Genomic DNA, 16,779 nt, shown 5'->3' with positions numbered 1-16,779 from the left:
GGTGAGGTCGGCGGGGCTAAATGTGGGAAGTTACCATGGCCTGCACTGGCCCCACGCCCTGCCAGAGTCAAAGCTCCTGAGAGTCGGCGCAAAAGCCACCACAGCTACAACAGTCGCAGGAGGGGACTTGGGCTTCAGAGAAGGGATTGCACCAACTCTTCCACCACTAATGTGAAGATGAGCCAGAGCTGGAGAGCTGAGACCAATCATCCCTTGATTCTGAGCCAACCAGATAAGAGCACTGAAGCCCAGAGCTTCTCAAACTTTAATATGTATTCACATCATCTGGGGATTTGGGGCCAGTGCAGATTCTGCTTTAGAAGGTCTGGGGCGGGGCCCAAGAGTCTGCATTTTAATAAACTGCCAGGTAGTGCTTTTGCTGATGGTCCATGGACCACACTCTGAGTAGCAAAAGGATGAAAGGTAGCTGTGGAGGCTCCCCACAGTGGAGGGGGCTGTCCAGTTCCAAGGAGAACGTGTTTATTTGTGCACAAAGTGACAGAACCTATTAAAGTGGAAATAGCCACCATCTTGTCACCACTGCAAGGCAGACAGTCATTTCTTGGTGGATTTCAGGTTCCAGAGGCACTGGCATGGTTGTTAAACACTTAGGTTCTAAGCTTGATGTCCTGAGTTTTACCTCTTAGGAGGTGCGTCATCTTAGGCAAATCTTCAATTTGTCTGCATCTCCAGTTTCCCCATCACTATGATGGAAATAATAAGACTATTACGAGGATTGGCTGAGTCAGGGGATAAAAAGTACCTCACACATGGCAGCAGTGAACAGCCCTCAGTAAGTGTTGCTCACAATACGCCTTCTCCAGCAGTGAACGTGGACCAACACAGAGGCTTACCCTGCTTCTGGTACGTGGTCAAAAAAAAAAAAAAAAAAAAAACGCAACCCCCCATCTCTCTCTTAATGAAAGGCTTGTATCCTCCCTTTCAAATTCCTCCTTCCCTCCTGCCCACTCCCACGCCCCCTCCCCTGGCCCCCAGCCCCAGTGTGGTCCGGATGGGCCCCACAGGGGCAGGGGCAGGGACAGGGACAGGACGTGGGGCTGTATCTGACAGGAACCTGAGGGGCTGGCCCGGGAGGGGACTGGGGCCCAGCTTCCTGAAGGGCGGATGGGCTGAGGCAGGCACACAGTGCAGGAGAAGATGCCCTCCTGGGCCCTCTTGGCGGTCATCTCCTACCTCCTCCCGGTCCCCCAATACCTGGCACAAGTCACCAGCCAAGGTGAGGTGTGTGGAGGGTAGCAAACACCCATACCCAGGAAGATGGAGCTCTGGGCGGGCGGCGGGGGGAGGGAAGTGTGAAGTGGGAGGCCCTCACTGGTCCCCTACTCTTGCCCACAAACATGCTGGGGAGGACCGGGAGCCCAACTCACCAGCTGTTCCTCAGATGCCTCCTTGCTGGCCTCGGACTCAGAGTCCCTGAACTGTTTCTCCCGAACCTTTGAGGACCTCACTTGCTTCTGGGATGAGGAAGAGGGAGCGCCCAGTGAAATGTATCAGCTGCTGTATGCCTATCCGGGGTATGTGTTGTATTATATATGTATAGCGTGTGTATGCCACTCCCCTGTCTCTGTTCTGTGCATACCGCAGCTGAGCCCTGTTCCAGCAGCTTCCTTGCCTTTGGCCCTGTCAGAGGACTAGCCCGAGATGAAGTAGCCACTTAATGAACAGAGGTGCTTTGGATACAGCCAGCGCCAGCCCCTACATACCCCCTAATCCCACCCATCCCAGGCACCGAGAAGAGAAATGGCAGTAATGGAAACAGAAGTCAGGCTTGGGCCCAGACCTGGGTCCTCAGGGCTGGACAGGTGAGCGTGTAGGTAGCCCAGACTTCTCCTGTGCCCACAGGGAGCAGCCCCGCACCTGCCCCCTGAGTTCCCAGCATGTGATGCCCTTTAGAACCCGATACGTGTGCCAGTTTCCAGCCCAGGCTGAAGTTCGCCTCTTCTCTCAACTGCACCTCTGGGTGAAGAACGTGTTTCTGAACCAGAATCTGACCCAGCGGGTGCTCTCTGTGGATGCCGTGGGTAAGCAGCATCCTCCTGTCAACCTGGCCCCTCTGTTTGCCACCCTTGGGCCAGCTCTTAGAATCAGACCGAGCTGTGCTCTTTCAAGATGACGTGAGTGCCCCCCGACTACCAGACTCCCAGAGGCACCTCGAGACCCCTTTCTCATTCCTCTTAGCCTCAGCGTCCAGAGCTAGACTTCGTTTCACATCAGAGACACCCCGACCTTCCCATCATTAACCTATTCATTGACTCACTCATTCATCAGTAACCGAATACCTACCCTGTGCTAGGCACTGGGCATCATGACAAGCTCGCACAGATGAGGAGGGGTCCCTCTCTTGAGGAGCACTGAGCCTACCCATCGGTGGTGAGGCCACTACCCATCCGAGGACAGAACAGGATAAGGAGCCTGCCTGCCCCTGCCCCAGGGGCTGCCCTCACGCCAGCCTTCAGCACCCCTCTCCACAGTCCACAGGCTGAGCTGTAGGCTGCAGCACCCAAAGAGTTCTGATGTGCCCTGTCTCGCCCTTAGGCCTGCCAACTCCCCCCAGTCTCATCAAGGCCATGGGTGGGAGCCAGCCAGGGGAACTTCAGATCAGCTGGGAGGCCCCAGCCCCCGAAATCAATGAATTTCTGAGGCATGAACTCCGCTATGGCCCCAAGGACCCCAAGAACCCCACTGGCCCCACAGTCACACAGCTGCTGTCTGCAGAAACCTGCTGCCCCGCTCAGCGGAGACCAAACCTAGCCGCAGCCCTGGACCAGTCTCCATGTGCACAGCCCATGATGCCTCAACAGACCGGACCAGAGCAGACCTCCCCACCTAGAGAAGTACCCTGGCCTTCTTCTGCTCCACCTCCTATCTCTTACCCTCAATTTTGCCCCAAGAAAGGACAGGCCATGCTTTGGGGATTCCAGACTGGGTTGGTCCTTGGAGAGTTAGCATAGGCTCTGATTAGTTCTCAGAAGCCATGTTTATTTAGGAATCTCCCACTTTAGATCATTCAGACCAACACAACTGAGCACTCCACGGCCCCAAGTTAGTGGGGGTTTCCCAAAAAAACCCTGAAAGTGAAAGTATCAGTCACTCAGTCGTATCTGACTCTTTGCAACCCTGTGGGCTATAGCCCACCAGGCTCCACTGTCTGTGGAATCCTCCAGGCAAGAATACTGGAGTGGATTGCCATTTCCTTCTCCAGAGGATCTTCCCCGACCCAGGGATCAAACTTGAGTCTCCCACCTTGCAGGCAGATTCTTTACTGTCTGAGCCACCAGGGAAACCTAAAAAACCCTGAACTCCACCTGAAACCCACCAACCTGGCCCCCGGTCTGTGCACATATTTATCCAGTGAAGAACTGAGTGTCTCTCCACAGGCATGTTGTGGGGCTTCAAATATAAGAGATGGAGGCTCTCTTGGCTGAGAGGCAGACCTAGATTGTGAGGCTGGGATTCTTCTCCCAAGGCTCCATCTCTGACAACGAAGGGTGGCAGCTGCCTCATCTCAGGACTCCAGCCTGGTAACTCCTACTGGCTCCAGCTACGCAGCCAACCTGACGGGGTCTCTCTCCGTGGTTCCTGGGGATCTTGGTCCCTCCCTGTGACTGTGGACCTGCCTGGCGATGCAGGTGAGTCAACAGAGGAGTGGAGGAGGAGATAGAAAAGATCTCTAGAGATACCTGGGCTAGATATAGAAGCTCAGAGAACTATGGTCCTTCCTGATGATCTCAAACTTGCTACTGCACAGGATGAACTATATTCAGGGAGAGAAGAAAGGATAGGAGCAAATGTTCAAGTTATGTGTGCAAAGATGATCTGGATACCCTATGGAGTAGGAGCACGTGGGCTCTGATAGGGCTTCTTTCTCCACATCCATGCTCAGTCTTTGTGATCCTATGGACTGTAGCCCACCCGGCGCCTCTGTCCATGGGATTCTCCAGCAAGAATACTGGAGTGGGTTGCCATACCCTCCTCCAGGGGATCTCTCCTTCTCCGATCCCAGGGGAAATTGGACTACAATGCTTTACCTTGGACCTGACGAATGTTACCTGTCAGTGGCAACAACAGGACCATGCCAGCTCCCAAGGCTTCTTCTACCACAGCAGGGCATGGTGCTGCCCCAAAGACAGGTGAGAAGTGAACCGCTGATTGAGTTTGATGTCATAGGAGAGCAGCACAACTCTGCAAAAAGAAGGGAGAGATTGTTCTTGATCCACTTCAGTCCCCTTCCTTATTCCCCAAACCAAAGGCCCTCCATGCTCTCATCTGCCAATGGGTATTGTATCCTTTCAACCTCTCTTCATACTCCCTGGGAATGCGTTGGTTTAATTCAGTGTAATCAAATCACCTAGACCATTACAACAACCTTCATTCTCTATCACTTCCAATTTACCTGCCCCTGCATGCTGTTGACAAACTGACCTTTCTTAAACTTTGCATGGCCTTCTCCTACTCAACTATGTGCTGCTGCTGCTAAGTCACTTCAGTCGTGTCCGACTCTGTGCAACTCCATAGATGGCAGCCCACCAGGCTCCCCTGTCTCTGGGATTCTCCAGGTTGCCTGGAGTGGGTTGCCATTTCCTTCTCCAAATATGTACTGCAACTTTTCACTATCTATTGGATCCAATCAAAACTTCACCTGGTCTTCAAGCATTTCCACAAACACCTCATTGATATGTCACCTCCTTCATATCTAATATATAGCCAAGTCTTGTTGATTTTACCTATTAAACATCTCTAGGATCTGTCCATGTTTGTTCATCATAGCTATCACCCTAGTACAAGCCATCTTCATCTCTGAGTTAGGTTACTGAGAAGACTTACTAACTGATCACTTCTTGGATCCTCCAAAACATTCTCCACACAGGAGCTGAAGTGAGTTTTTAAAAGCAGAAAAATAAATGCAACATTCTCTGCTTAAAACTCTTCCAAGATCCATAGCTTTCACTGATCTTAGGACAAAGAAAAGAATTCTACTGTGACTGTATAAAGTTCCAAAAGACTCAGCCTATATCTGTGCCTTCAACTTTATCTTATTCTATGCTGCCTTCTGTGCGCTCTGCCCCAATACTGGCCTACTTTCATTCCCTCTTACCTGCCACAATCCCTCCTGCCTTTGCACATGCTGTTTACCCAGCTTGTTTATCTTTACTTAACCTCCACTTATCCTTCAGATCTCAACTCAGATGTCACCTCCCCTGACTTTCCTTCTTAGGTCCAGTGGCACTATTATATATCCTTGTTGTACCACGCACCTCTCCTTAAATACTTAACATAGTTATAATTTTACATTTATACCTTACATGGTTATTTGATTGATAACAAAATTCTCTCTCAGAGCTCTGTTGAGAAAGGCTGATCTTAACTAAACATGATCCCTGAGGGCAAAATCAGTGTCTGCTTTTACTCACCAATGTATTCTCAGTTACCATGGGGCCTATAACAGAGTAAGGGCTCAGTAAAAAGAAAAAATTATGGAATGATGAAAAAAAAATTAACAGTTTTAGTGTATTCTTCCAGTTTTCTGTGCATTTACATATACCTAAACATAATATTTAATTTTCAATATAAATTGGATCACATTGTATGTATGATTCATTTTAACTTCTTTTTAACTTACTTTTTTACTTAAAAATATGTCTTGGACATCTGTAACGATGTAACTCATTCTTTCTAATAGCTGTATAGATTTCCATACTATGAAGAGGGCCATGAATGAAAGGGTGGCAAAACTGATTTCACATACTCTCTGTCAAAACCTGCTCCTTCTCTTCTTGTCCATCTTGCCATCAACTCACTTTTCCACCCTGAACTTCTGCATTTTCTACACCCTCGACATCCAATCAGAAACACTGGTCATTTTTACCTTTTCAGTACCCCTTTTGAATCCATCTGTTTCTCTCTACCCCCACTGCCACAATCCTGCTTTCAGATCCTCATCCCTTTGCATGTAAAATTCCATGACATTGTCCTAATAAATTTCTCAGCTTCTAGTCCACCCTCACAGATCCTTTCTCACAAACTGCAGTTAGAGACTTTCCTAAAGTACAAAGCTAGTGATGACAATTCTCTGCTTAAAATCCCTGAATGTCTCCATCATTGCTGCAAGATTAAGTTCAAGCTCCTTAGAAAGGCAATAAGGCCACCTGTGACCTTGATCTGCCCACACTTACCACTCTCCATCAAGCCCTCTGTGCTAAAAACTTTCTGCACCACTTAGAGTTTCCCAAAGTACCATATCTCTTATCTGTGCGCAAGCATGTGCCTGGGATGCCTGTTTGTACCCTTTGTTTGTCCTATTTATAGTTGAAGACTCATTCTAAGCACTGCCTTATACAAGAACTATTTTCTGACCCTCCCTATTTGGGTTAGATGATCTTCCTTGCTACTCCCCAGCCAGCCTGTGCACATCACAGAAAAATACCAGCTGTTTGTTTTTCTCCCTTTCCCCGTGAAATGACAGCTCCTTGAAAATTTTTCCTCTGTGTATTCATAGGGTCTACCATAGTACCTAGCACATAGTATAAATTATATGTTGAATAACCTAGTAAAAATAAAAATACATAAAATGGTAAATGATTTTAGTAATAGCTAGCTATTTAGGGGTTATAACCAGGAAGGAGACAGGATTTATTTGTTCAGGAAACAACTCTTGAAGGTAACTATGTACCAGGCCCCAGGGATAGAGTGACAAAACAGAGAAGCTTCCAGCATTGTAGGGCTTACATTTTAGTGGGGGAGGGGAATGGGGGGAGACCAACAAGAAAGAAAGGAGCAAGGTTAAATGATAAAGACTAAGTGGAAGGGTGGGGATGGGTGCTAATTTCATGAGTGGGTGGAGAAAGCCTTGTCAAGGAGGTGACAGATGAGCTGAGACCCAAGTGGCGAGAAGAAATGAGTCACGTGAGATCTAGAGGCAGGGCAATCCAGGGCACGGGAGCTGCAAAGACAGTAGATCTGGTATGTCTGCAGCACAGAGAGAAGGCCCACGTGGATGAAGGGTCATCACTTTGCGTGAGACTTGTAGGAGATGAGAATGGCAAGGCAGGGAGGAACTCAACCATATGAAGTCCTATAGGCTCTGGGGTGGAGTTTGGGTTTTATTTGGGATGGGGAGGCATGGAAAGATTTAAGCAAGAGTGATATGATATGAGCTTCCCAGGTGGCTCAGTAGGTTCTGAAGAATCCAGCTGCAATGCAGGAGATGTGGATTTAATCCCTGGATCAAGAAGATATCCTGGAGAAGGAAATGGCAACCCACTCCAGTATTCTTGCCTGGAAAACCCTTTGGACAGAGGAGCCGGGCGGGCTGCAGTCCATGGGGTCAGAAAAGAGTCGGACACCACAGCGACTAAACAACAATGTGACCCCATATGATTTACATTTTTTTCACTTTAAACTTTTTATTTTGTATTGAGGTACAGCCAATTAGCAGTGCTGTGATAGTTTCAGGCGAACAGCAAAGGGACACAGCCGTACGTATATCCAAGTATCCATTCTCCCCCAAACCCTGCTCCCATCCAGGCTGCCCCATAACACTGAGCAGAGTTCCATGTGCTATACTACAGTTCCTTGTTGGTTATCCATTTTAAATATAGCAGTGTACACATGACCATCCCAAATTTCCTAACAATCCCTTGCCCCTAGCAACTATAAATTCGTTTTAAAAAACATGAAATGCTTCATGAATTTGCATGTCATCCTTGCCCAGAAGCCATGCCAATCTTCTCTGTATCATTCCCATTTTAGCATATGTGCTGCTGAAGCGTTTACATTTTTAAAAGATGTTTCTCTGTGCAATTAAAAAGAAGTAAGAGTGGAAGCAGGATCACCATTTAGAAATATGCCTTAATCCAGGCAACAATAATGGTTTCATCTAATGTGGCAAGAATAAAGGTCAAAATAAAGGGATAGCTTTGACATATATTCTGGACATTATCAGATCAACATTTTGGGCCTAAATTCTGATTGCTGTGTGGAGAACAAATTGAAGGGAGTGACAGAAACAGAGGCAGAAAAGCTAGTTAGGAGACTGTCGCAATAATCTGTTAGTAAAATAACATTTAGAGGTGACTAAGAAGGCTGCCTAATGAGAACAGATTAAGAACATAAATATGTTTTGCTCTACTCTTTGAAACAATCTCATTCATAGTAGGTATTACTGGCTCATTTCACAAATGAGGAAACTGAGGCAGAGATGAAAATTAAGTAATTTGCCTGGAGTTTTATGCCAATAAGCCAAGACCTGAACTCTATAGGCCATTTAATTTCCCTATCTCACCTAGCTCTTGCTCTTTTTTTTTTTTTGGCTGCACTGGGTCTCTGTTGTAGCACTTGGGATTTTTCTCTAGTTGCTCTTCACAGGCTTAGTTGCCCGGTGGCATGTGGGATCTTAGTTCCCCATCCAGGGATCGACGCCCCCATCCCCTGCATTGGAAAGCAGATTCTTCACTGGGCCAGCAGGGAAGTCCCTACCTCTTTATTAAGAAGAAGAGGCTGAACCCCAAAGCAAACCTCAGAAAAAAATACATAGCATGAGAAAGCCCTGGAGGCCTGTCCAAGGAACAAATTAGATTATAATCAAATTCCCTGTGAGACTGGATTAGTCTCTGAGGCAGGCATTGAATCAGATGACTCTATTTGCCTGATTTGTAGGGACCCTGTCTGGGAGAAGTGTGAAGAGGAGAAAAACTCAGGATCACAGACCTCCCAGTTCTCCCGCTGTCACTTCAAGTCACAAAATGACAGTGCTATTCACATCCTTGTGGAGGTGACCACAGCCCAGGGTGCTGTTCACAGCTACCTGGGCTCCCCTTTCTGGATCCACCAGGCTGGTAAGGACTTTCTTCCCTTCTCCTCCCACACAGTTCCCACCCCTACCTTGTCTGACCCCATGCCCAGGATCACCTACTCTGATACTTCTGACCCATGGCCCTGGTGACATGATGTCCCATGCACAGAAGGGCTTAGGCCAGTCCCTGGTGACATCCCTGTAGTGCTCATCCCCACTCCAAACTTGCTCTGGAGGGAGGTCTCCAGCGGGCAGCTGGAACTGGAATGGCAGCATCCATCAGCCTGGGCAGCCCAAGAAACCTGCTACCAGCTCCGATACACAGGAGAAGGCCATCAGGACTGGAAGGTACAGTCAAGGGACAGATGACCCCAGACCTCGCACTTGGGGTATTTCTGAGTTTCAGGATGTCTGTTACCAGGAGTGATAACCAAGATATCACTATATACTCATGTGTATCTGTGTCTGGGCTTGTTTATCTCTGTTCTATCTGATTCAACTGGTATCTTAATCTCTCTTTGACATGTGACACTGCTGACTGTGCCTATTTACAATGTTCTCTTCCCTTTGCTTTTGGGAGATCATTCTCTCCTGATTCTCTACCACTTCTCTGACTGAACCTCCTCACTCTTTCCCAGGCTCTTCCTTTCCACACTTCCTTAATAGGTTATGCTTCCTGCAGTCCCATCCTAGACTCTTTTCTTCTCTGAAAGTGTTAGTCGCTCAGTCGTATCCAACTCTTTGCAACCCCAAGCACGGTAGCCCGACAGGCTCTTCTGTCCACGGAGTTCTCCAGGCAATAATACTGGAGTGGGTAGCCGTTCCCTTCTCCAGCGGATCTTCCTGACCCAGGAATAGAACCCAGGTCTCCTGCATTGAAGGCAGATTCTTTACCGACATCTAGATGTCCTCCCTAGGTGCGTGCTTAGATTCCACGTTTTCAATGACTATACATTAACCTTCCCAAACTTATTCCAACACCTATGTGGAAAATAACTTCTATACCATAGGTGAATTACCTAAACTTCTGAAGAGTTTCAGTTTCCTCACTGGTGAAATGGGGATAAAGCTACGTACTTTCCAGAGTTATAGTAAAAATTAAATATATAGATATTTAGCATACTGTCTGGTAGATAGAAGGCACTCAATAGACATTAAATATTAGTTTCTTTCTCTTTTATTCTCATTTACCACGTGTATATATGACTTCTTACCAGACTGCTGCTGCTGCTGCTGCTAAGTCGCTTCAGTCATGTCCGACTCTGTGCGACCCCATAGACGGCAGCCCACCAGGCTCCCCCATCCCTGGGATTCTCCAGGCAAGAACACTGGAGTGGGTTGCCATTCCCTTCTCCAGTGCATGAAAGTGAAAAGTGAAAGTGAAGTCGCTCAGTCGTGTCTGACTCTTAGCGACCCCATGGACTGCAGCCTACCAGGCTCCTCCATCCATGGGATTTTCCAGGCAAGAGTACTGGAGTGGGGTACCATTGCCTTCTCCGTCTTACGAGACAGTTATACTTAAAAGCCCCCTAGGACATTTCAGACTCAGTATATCCAAAACTGAACTCATTTTCTTCCCCAGACTTTTTTACTTTTTTATTGAGGTATACATTACATAAAGTAATATAAATCTTAAATATAATATTGGTTAATTTGTACATGTGTATACATCCATGTAACCATTACCCAGATAAAGATAAAGGTTGTTTCTGGTACCCCAGAAGTGTCTTATGCCCTCTGGTCACACATACACACCCTCCGAGGTAACTACAATTCTGACATTACTATTCATAAGTTCCGGCTATTGTTGAACTTAATAAAATAGAAAAATACAGCATTTCTTCCTGAGACTTAGTTCTCCTGTTCCTTGTCTGTTACAATGGCACCAACACTTCACCCAGTTACTTCAGCATGGAACTATCCTTGACTCTTCTCTCCTTCTCCCTTGCCCCTTCCCTCCATCAACAACTTAGTTGAGTTTATTGTACTAATAGGCCTTACATCTCTACTACCACTGTTTTAGTCTTATCTTTGACCCTCTAGTCCACCCTTGCATGCTCTTGGTACACAGAACACTCTGTAACCCACAATCAAGCAACTCAGTCAGCGTAACACTCTTTTGAGGGCTCTGTGGTACCTTACTTATATTGTTATTACTGCACTCATTACTTCTTGTAACTATTTACTTGTTTGGATATCTTCTTCATAAGACATGTGAGACCTTGTTTTTCTTTTTCCCCAATGTCTACTCCAAGGCTTGGCTTGTCACAAGCAATTCATAAATGTTTACTACTGATCAAGTTAATAATGTGTCCCTGCTGGTATACACGATGTTTGTTCCCTCTTCTTGGACTCTCCTCGTACCCCCAGCGCCTGGCACAGTGCTGGCATCCTCTACTGAGAGGATGTTATTTGTGGCCTGGTTTACATGGCTATGGGCCTCCCTGGTAGCTCAGGCGTTAAAGCATCTGCCTGCAACTGTGGGAGACCTGGGTTCGATCTCTAGGTCGGGAAGATCCCCTGGAGAAGGAAATGGCAACCCACCCCAGTACTCTTGCCTGGAAAATCCCATGGACCGAGGAGCCTGGTAGGCTACAGTCCATGGGGTCGCAAAGACTTGGACACGACTGAGCAACTTCATTTACACGGCTATGAGTATCTGAGTGTGTCCGGGGTTTCCATCGCCCAACCTGGTCAGTGTGTGTGTACCGGATCTCTGCCGATGTATCATACGTATGCGTGTCAGGATAAGTAGTTCTGTGTGTAGATGAGTCAGTGTGTCAGGGGTGTATCACGCCAGGCAGGGCGAGGCTCTCTGTCCGAGTGTTCTCTCCAGCCAGTTTCCGCCGGGGATGCCAGTTTTCTGCCAGTGAGGCGCTTTGGAGGAATCCCCGCGAATTCAAGGCGGTAGGATCGGGGTCAAACAGAGGCCGAGTTCTCGGGGGCCCAACGCCGTCCCACGGGGACCTGACCACCGCTTGCCCCTTTGCGTAGGTGCTGGAGCCACCTCTTGGGGCCCAGGGAGAGACCCTGGAGCTGCGCCCGCGCTCCCGCTACCGCGTACAGCTGCGCGCCAGGCTCCACGGCCCCACCTTCCAAGGTCCCTGGAGCTCTTGGTCCGACCCAGTGAAGGTGGAGACGGCCTCGGAGACGGGTGAGGGCCGGCCAGGGGCAAAAGCTCTCTGCGGCTGCGCGAGTGGAGGGGCGGGGCTCCGACCTCACCAGGCTGCGGTTGCGCAGACATACCCGGCGCCCGGGGACAGCGAGTGGGATGGGGCTGGTGGACCTGCGGGCAGGGCTCTGGCCAGGCGCCTCCCCCTGAGGGCTGACTGCTTTTTGTCCCTTAGTCTGGATCTTCCTGGTGACTGCTCTGCTCCTGGTCCTGGGCGTCAGCGCCCTTCTGGGCCTGCTGCTGCTGAGGTGGCAATTTCCTGAGCACTACAGGTACCGCTCCGGCCAGGTGGGAGAGGGGGGCTGTGATCCGGGCAAGGCCGGCGGCCCCTAAAGAAGCATCCTCGGGTCACTCTATGACGCCCGCTCTCCAGACAATCTCACATCCAGACCTGTGGCATCTGCCGCTCCCCGCACGTCTTCCCTGGGACTCCCACCGCCTCCTTACACTCGAACATGTCCACTATGCGGGACACCTCAAACAGCCCCACCTTCTGGCTCCTCATATCAGTAACAAGTCCACCTGTTACCCAAGCCAGACCACTTGGGCGCTCCCTCCCCATTATCCAGTCTGGTCCTGTCATTCCACCTCCTAAACCTCACTCAAAAACAGCACCCTTTCTCTAGCCCTACAGGAACTACCTGACTCACCAGAAGGGAGCCTCTTCTCCCTCCAATCTAGCCTCACACAGCCACCAGAATAATCTTTCTAAAACGGCCCACGTGAACTTGTCACTCTGCTTCCTTAAGTTTCACTATTAGCTCCCCAGGATAAAGTCCAGGCTTTAGGAAAACAAGCAAGGCTGTGCCCCTGCCAGAGTTTCCACCTCCCACCCTGTGCATCAGCCTTGCCACACTGTCGGTGATTCCCTCCACAAGTCCAGTGGTTTTACTTCTCTGTGCCTTTGAACATAATGTCCCCTCTGCCAGGAATATCCTGCCTGGATGACTAATACCCATTTATCTTTAAATAACTTTCTTCACCAACTCCTAGGAAACCTTTCCTGACCCTTCCCTATTGGCTACTCTCTTTGTGCCCCAATACAGACTTCTTTCAAGAGCAGGAAGCATTTTACTGCATTCATTTCTTTATATGTCTTCCCTGTGCCTTACGTGGTCATCCTTAAATCTTCAGCACAGTGCCTGCCAAATAGCACACCCTTAAATAAATGCTGTTAATGAATAAGTTGTTTATGTGGGGAGACTAAGGCTGAGGATAAATGTCACTGGAAGTTATAAACATAAAAGATAGATTCCATACCACCTCAGTCCTTCGGTAACATCTCTTTATTCTTGAGGACTCAGCTCAGAAGGTGACTTCTCCAGGTGGCCTCTTTTGATGGCCCTAGGCTGGATTAGATGCCCCTCTTTTGGGCTCACATCTCTCCTTGAACATGTCTTTGAGCTTTTAATCCTCTCTAATGTATGAGCAGACTGGGATGTAGCCTGTATCCAGATCCACCTAAAAGGCTGAGGGAGAAGAGGGAGGCTGCGCTGCTGACCCAAGTGTACCCAGTTCCTTTCCCCCAGTTTACCAGATACCACTCCTCCTCCCCTGGAGAGATAAAAGTGTGGTCACAGAAGAGGCTCAACTAAAAAAAAAAAAAAACAAAGAAGAGGCCCGAAGGTCATTCAGCTAAAGTCCTTCCTTGCGGAAATATGAGCCTAAGGAACTGGAGGTTCCCCTGACATATCTTAACCCACATTCTTCACAGGGAGACCATCTTCCCCAGTAACTTAATAAAAGCCCCACAAGTTCTCTTCATTAAACTAATTTCTTGAGAATCTATTATGGGTCAGATACTGTTCTATACCCTGTAGATCCGAGAGTGAGCAAATAGACAAACTCTTTGCTCTCGTGGATTTATATTATATATATATATATAAAATAAGATTCTAATAAATATACAATAAGTCAAGTACTATAAAGAATAAAAAGCAGAGCAGGAAACAAAGAGTGATGGGGAAGGGAGGTGGTTTTATTTTAGACAGGGTAGTCAGGGAAGGGCCTCTCTGTCGGGATGACATCTGAGCAGAAACCTAAGTAAAATGAGGAAATGAGTCGATGTTCCAGGCAGAGAGAACAGAAAGTGCAAAGACCCTGAGGCAAGAATGTGGGAGGACACTCAAACTGCTTTTTTGAGCCTCCACACCACTGACTTCCCCCTACCTCCTGAGGGCTCCCCTACCTTCCTCTCACCTCTTCAAGCTTACTCCCCCACCTCACTGCCTCCCCCACACACCTCAGTGGTCTCTCCCCCTTCCTAATTCACTCCCACAGCCCAGTGTCCTCCTCTTCCTTCTCCTCAAGGAGCCTGAGGCATGCCCTGTGGCCCTCACTTCCAGACCTGCACCGGGTCCTTGGCCAGTACCTTAGGGATACTGCAGCCCTGAGTCCGGTGAGTGCACCTCCTCCCCCCACCACCCACCACCAGCCCTGCTTAGAGCTCCTTGCCCCGTCACACAACTTCTCCAAGGCCCTTGCCCCACAAGTATACCATCCCTGGGCCCTACCTCCAGCCCAACCCTCCTTCCTGCACAGTCCAGGTCCTGCTCCCACAGGACCTGCTCTAACCCAGACCCCTTTCCCCACATCTCTCCCAGCCCAAGGCTGCAGTCTCAGATGTCTATGAGGAAGTGGAACCCAGCCTCCTTGAAATTCTACCTAGATCCTCAGAGAAGGCTCCCTTGCCCCTGTGTCCCTCCCAGGCCCAGTTGGACTACCGAGGATTGCAGCCTTCTTGCCTGGGGACCATGCCCCTGTCTGTGTGCCCACCAATGGCTGAGCCAGGGTCCTACTGTACTACTCACATCGCCAACCATTCCTACTTACCACTCAGCTGCTGGCAGGTCCCTCGCTCCCAGTACCCTGGACAGATCCAAACTCTCTAGTCCTCCCTCCTGAACTTCCTAACCCATCCCGTCCCAACAACCACCATCTCAGATCTCACGTCCTTCCCTGTTGTCTACCCTTCTGGCTGGACTTCATAGCACTGATCTTTCACCATGCTGCTGGCATCAACCTGGGACTCTTCCTCCTCAGGCAAGGCTCACTTGACTAAGCCCCTCTAACTTTCACCTCCTTTCTCTCTGCTCTTTAATGCCAAAGTCCTTGAAAAGGAGTCTCCACTTCCCAACTCCATTTGCTCCTCAGACTGCTTCAATTTATTCCCCTGCTGCCACTCTCCTAATGAAACTACTCAGGCAAAGCTCACCTCAAGCTTTCCCATCACAAGATCCGATCAGATCTTATTAGTCCTCAACCTGTTTAATCTCTCTGTTGGCATTTGTCATGGTGACTACTTATTTCTCCTTTAAATTCTCTCCTCCGTGGCTTGCATGCATCACCATCTCTCCTGGCTCTGCTTGGGCTTCTCTGACTATACTGATAGTTGACAGCATAAACTTTGTGGCCTCAGAGCTAGGTTCAATTCCTATCTTTCCTATTCTTGCTAGCTGTGTGACCTTGAAGAAATAACTCAAAGTCTTTGAGCCTTAATTTTCTCATCTATAAAATAGGGATAATACAGAATGCTATAGAGTTGTAAAGAGTATTTAGTGAAATAGTCTAAATAAAGCACAGTGAAAGAGGATCCCGGATTAATGTCAGCAGCAGTACCAACACAGTGCCGACTAAGACATAGTGTTTGAGATATCTAGACTAGACTATAGTAATTATTCCTTCCTAATCTCTTATCTTGGCATATCTTCCACTCCTTAATTATTGCAGTCACTTAAGAGTCAATTCTTAACAGTCTCCAACCCATCTGCTCTCATAGCCTTTCTTACATGCTGACGATTCTAAAGCTCTTATCTCCAGCCGAGACTTTTACTATAGCACCTGTAATGCTTTATGCAAATAACTGTTTACATGTCTGTCTTCCGTTACTAGATTGTGAGCTCCTTGGGGGCAAGGGCTGTGATTCATTTGCTTTCCCCCTCCTCCACCCCCTAGTACCTAGAGTAGTGCTTGATTCATGATAGCAGGCCTCCAATAAATGTTTTCTAAATGAAGGAAATCTTTCTGGACAATGCCACCTCATCCCATGCCAACCTCTCTCATCCTCTATGCCATTCATATGCAGTGGTAAATATGCTTAGGCCATTCTGATTATGGATTCCCTGACCCATTCAAATTCTCAAACAAATGGTATTTTTTGCTGACTCCAAACATACCCACTGTATCAGTCAGAGTCTTGGCAGAAATAGATGACACACACACACTCAACCTGGGTATCTGGATGAGAGTTTAATATAGGGAGTATTTACAAAGATGGGGCAGGATTCAGGAAAAACATCAAGGAGGAGTGCAGTGTCCTGGGGCTAACAACAACTGGGAGGTGGGGCCCACCCCTCCTCACCCTGTGTATCAAGGGGTCACGGGAGAGAGTGGTTACAGAGAAGGCTGCCTGGCAGGAGCTGTGGCAGAGAGCTGCAGCCAGCCTGTGGGGATGTAACAGTAATGGAGGCAGGGGAACACACAGCTCCTGCCTGTTCTCCCCCTCCCTCCAACACCACCCCTTGACCCCCTCTGTATTAGTTTGCAAGCACTGCCCTAACAAAATACCACAAACAACAGACATTTATTGTCTCATAGTTTTGCAGGTTAGAAACTCAAGGTTTTAGCAGAGTTGGTTGCCTCTGAGAGCTGTAAGGAAGAATCTGTTCCATTCCTCCCGCCTAGCTTCTGGGGCTTTCCTGGTGTTCCTAGACTTGTTTCTAGGCCTCTCCTACATCTCTGCCTTCATCTTCATATGGCGTTCTCCCTTTACTTGTGTGTATGTCCAAACTTCTCC

At 48.4% G+C, this 16,779-nt stretch overlaps 1 protein-coding gene and 1 non-coding gene across 2 annotated transcripts; one reads left to right on the top strand and one right to left on the bottom strand.

The window, feature by feature from the left end:
- The first annotated feature begins 1,158 nt into the window (after positions 1–1,158).
- On the top strand, positions 1,159–15,974 carry MPL (MPL proto-oncogene, thrombopoietin receptor). Its single transcript, XM_040231440.1, has 12 exons — positions 1,159–1,237; positions 1,403–1,535; positions 1,864–2,042; positions 2,557–2,855; positions 3,488–3,650; positions 4,025–4,151; positions 8,677–8,855; positions 9,018–9,160; positions 11,807–11,966; positions 12,160–12,256; positions 14,295–14,382; positions 14,588–15,974. The coding sequence occupies exons 1-12, from the start codon at positions 1,159–1,161 to the stop codon at positions 14,873–14,875; spliced, it is 1,935 nt and encodes a 644-aa protein (XP_040087374.1). The 3' UTR covers positions 14,876–15,974.
- LOC120857191 lies at positions 7,688–7,790 on the bottom strand. Its single transcript, XR_005719647.1, has one exon. It is a non-coding gene; the product is annotated as a U6 spliceosomal RNA (small nuclear RNA).
- Positions 15,975–16,779: the final 805 nt, after the last annotated feature.

This window comes from Oryx dammah, unplaced genomic scaffold (genome assembly GCF_014754425.2).
Source record: "Oryx dammah isolate SB20612 unplaced genomic scaffold, SCBI_Odam_1.1 HiC_scaffold_28, whole genome shotgun sequence".
NCBI lineage: Eukaryota > Metazoa > Chordata > Mammalia > Artiodactyla > Bovidae > Oryx > Oryx dammah.
This window is presented reverse-complemented; position numbering and strand designations above follow the sequence as displayed.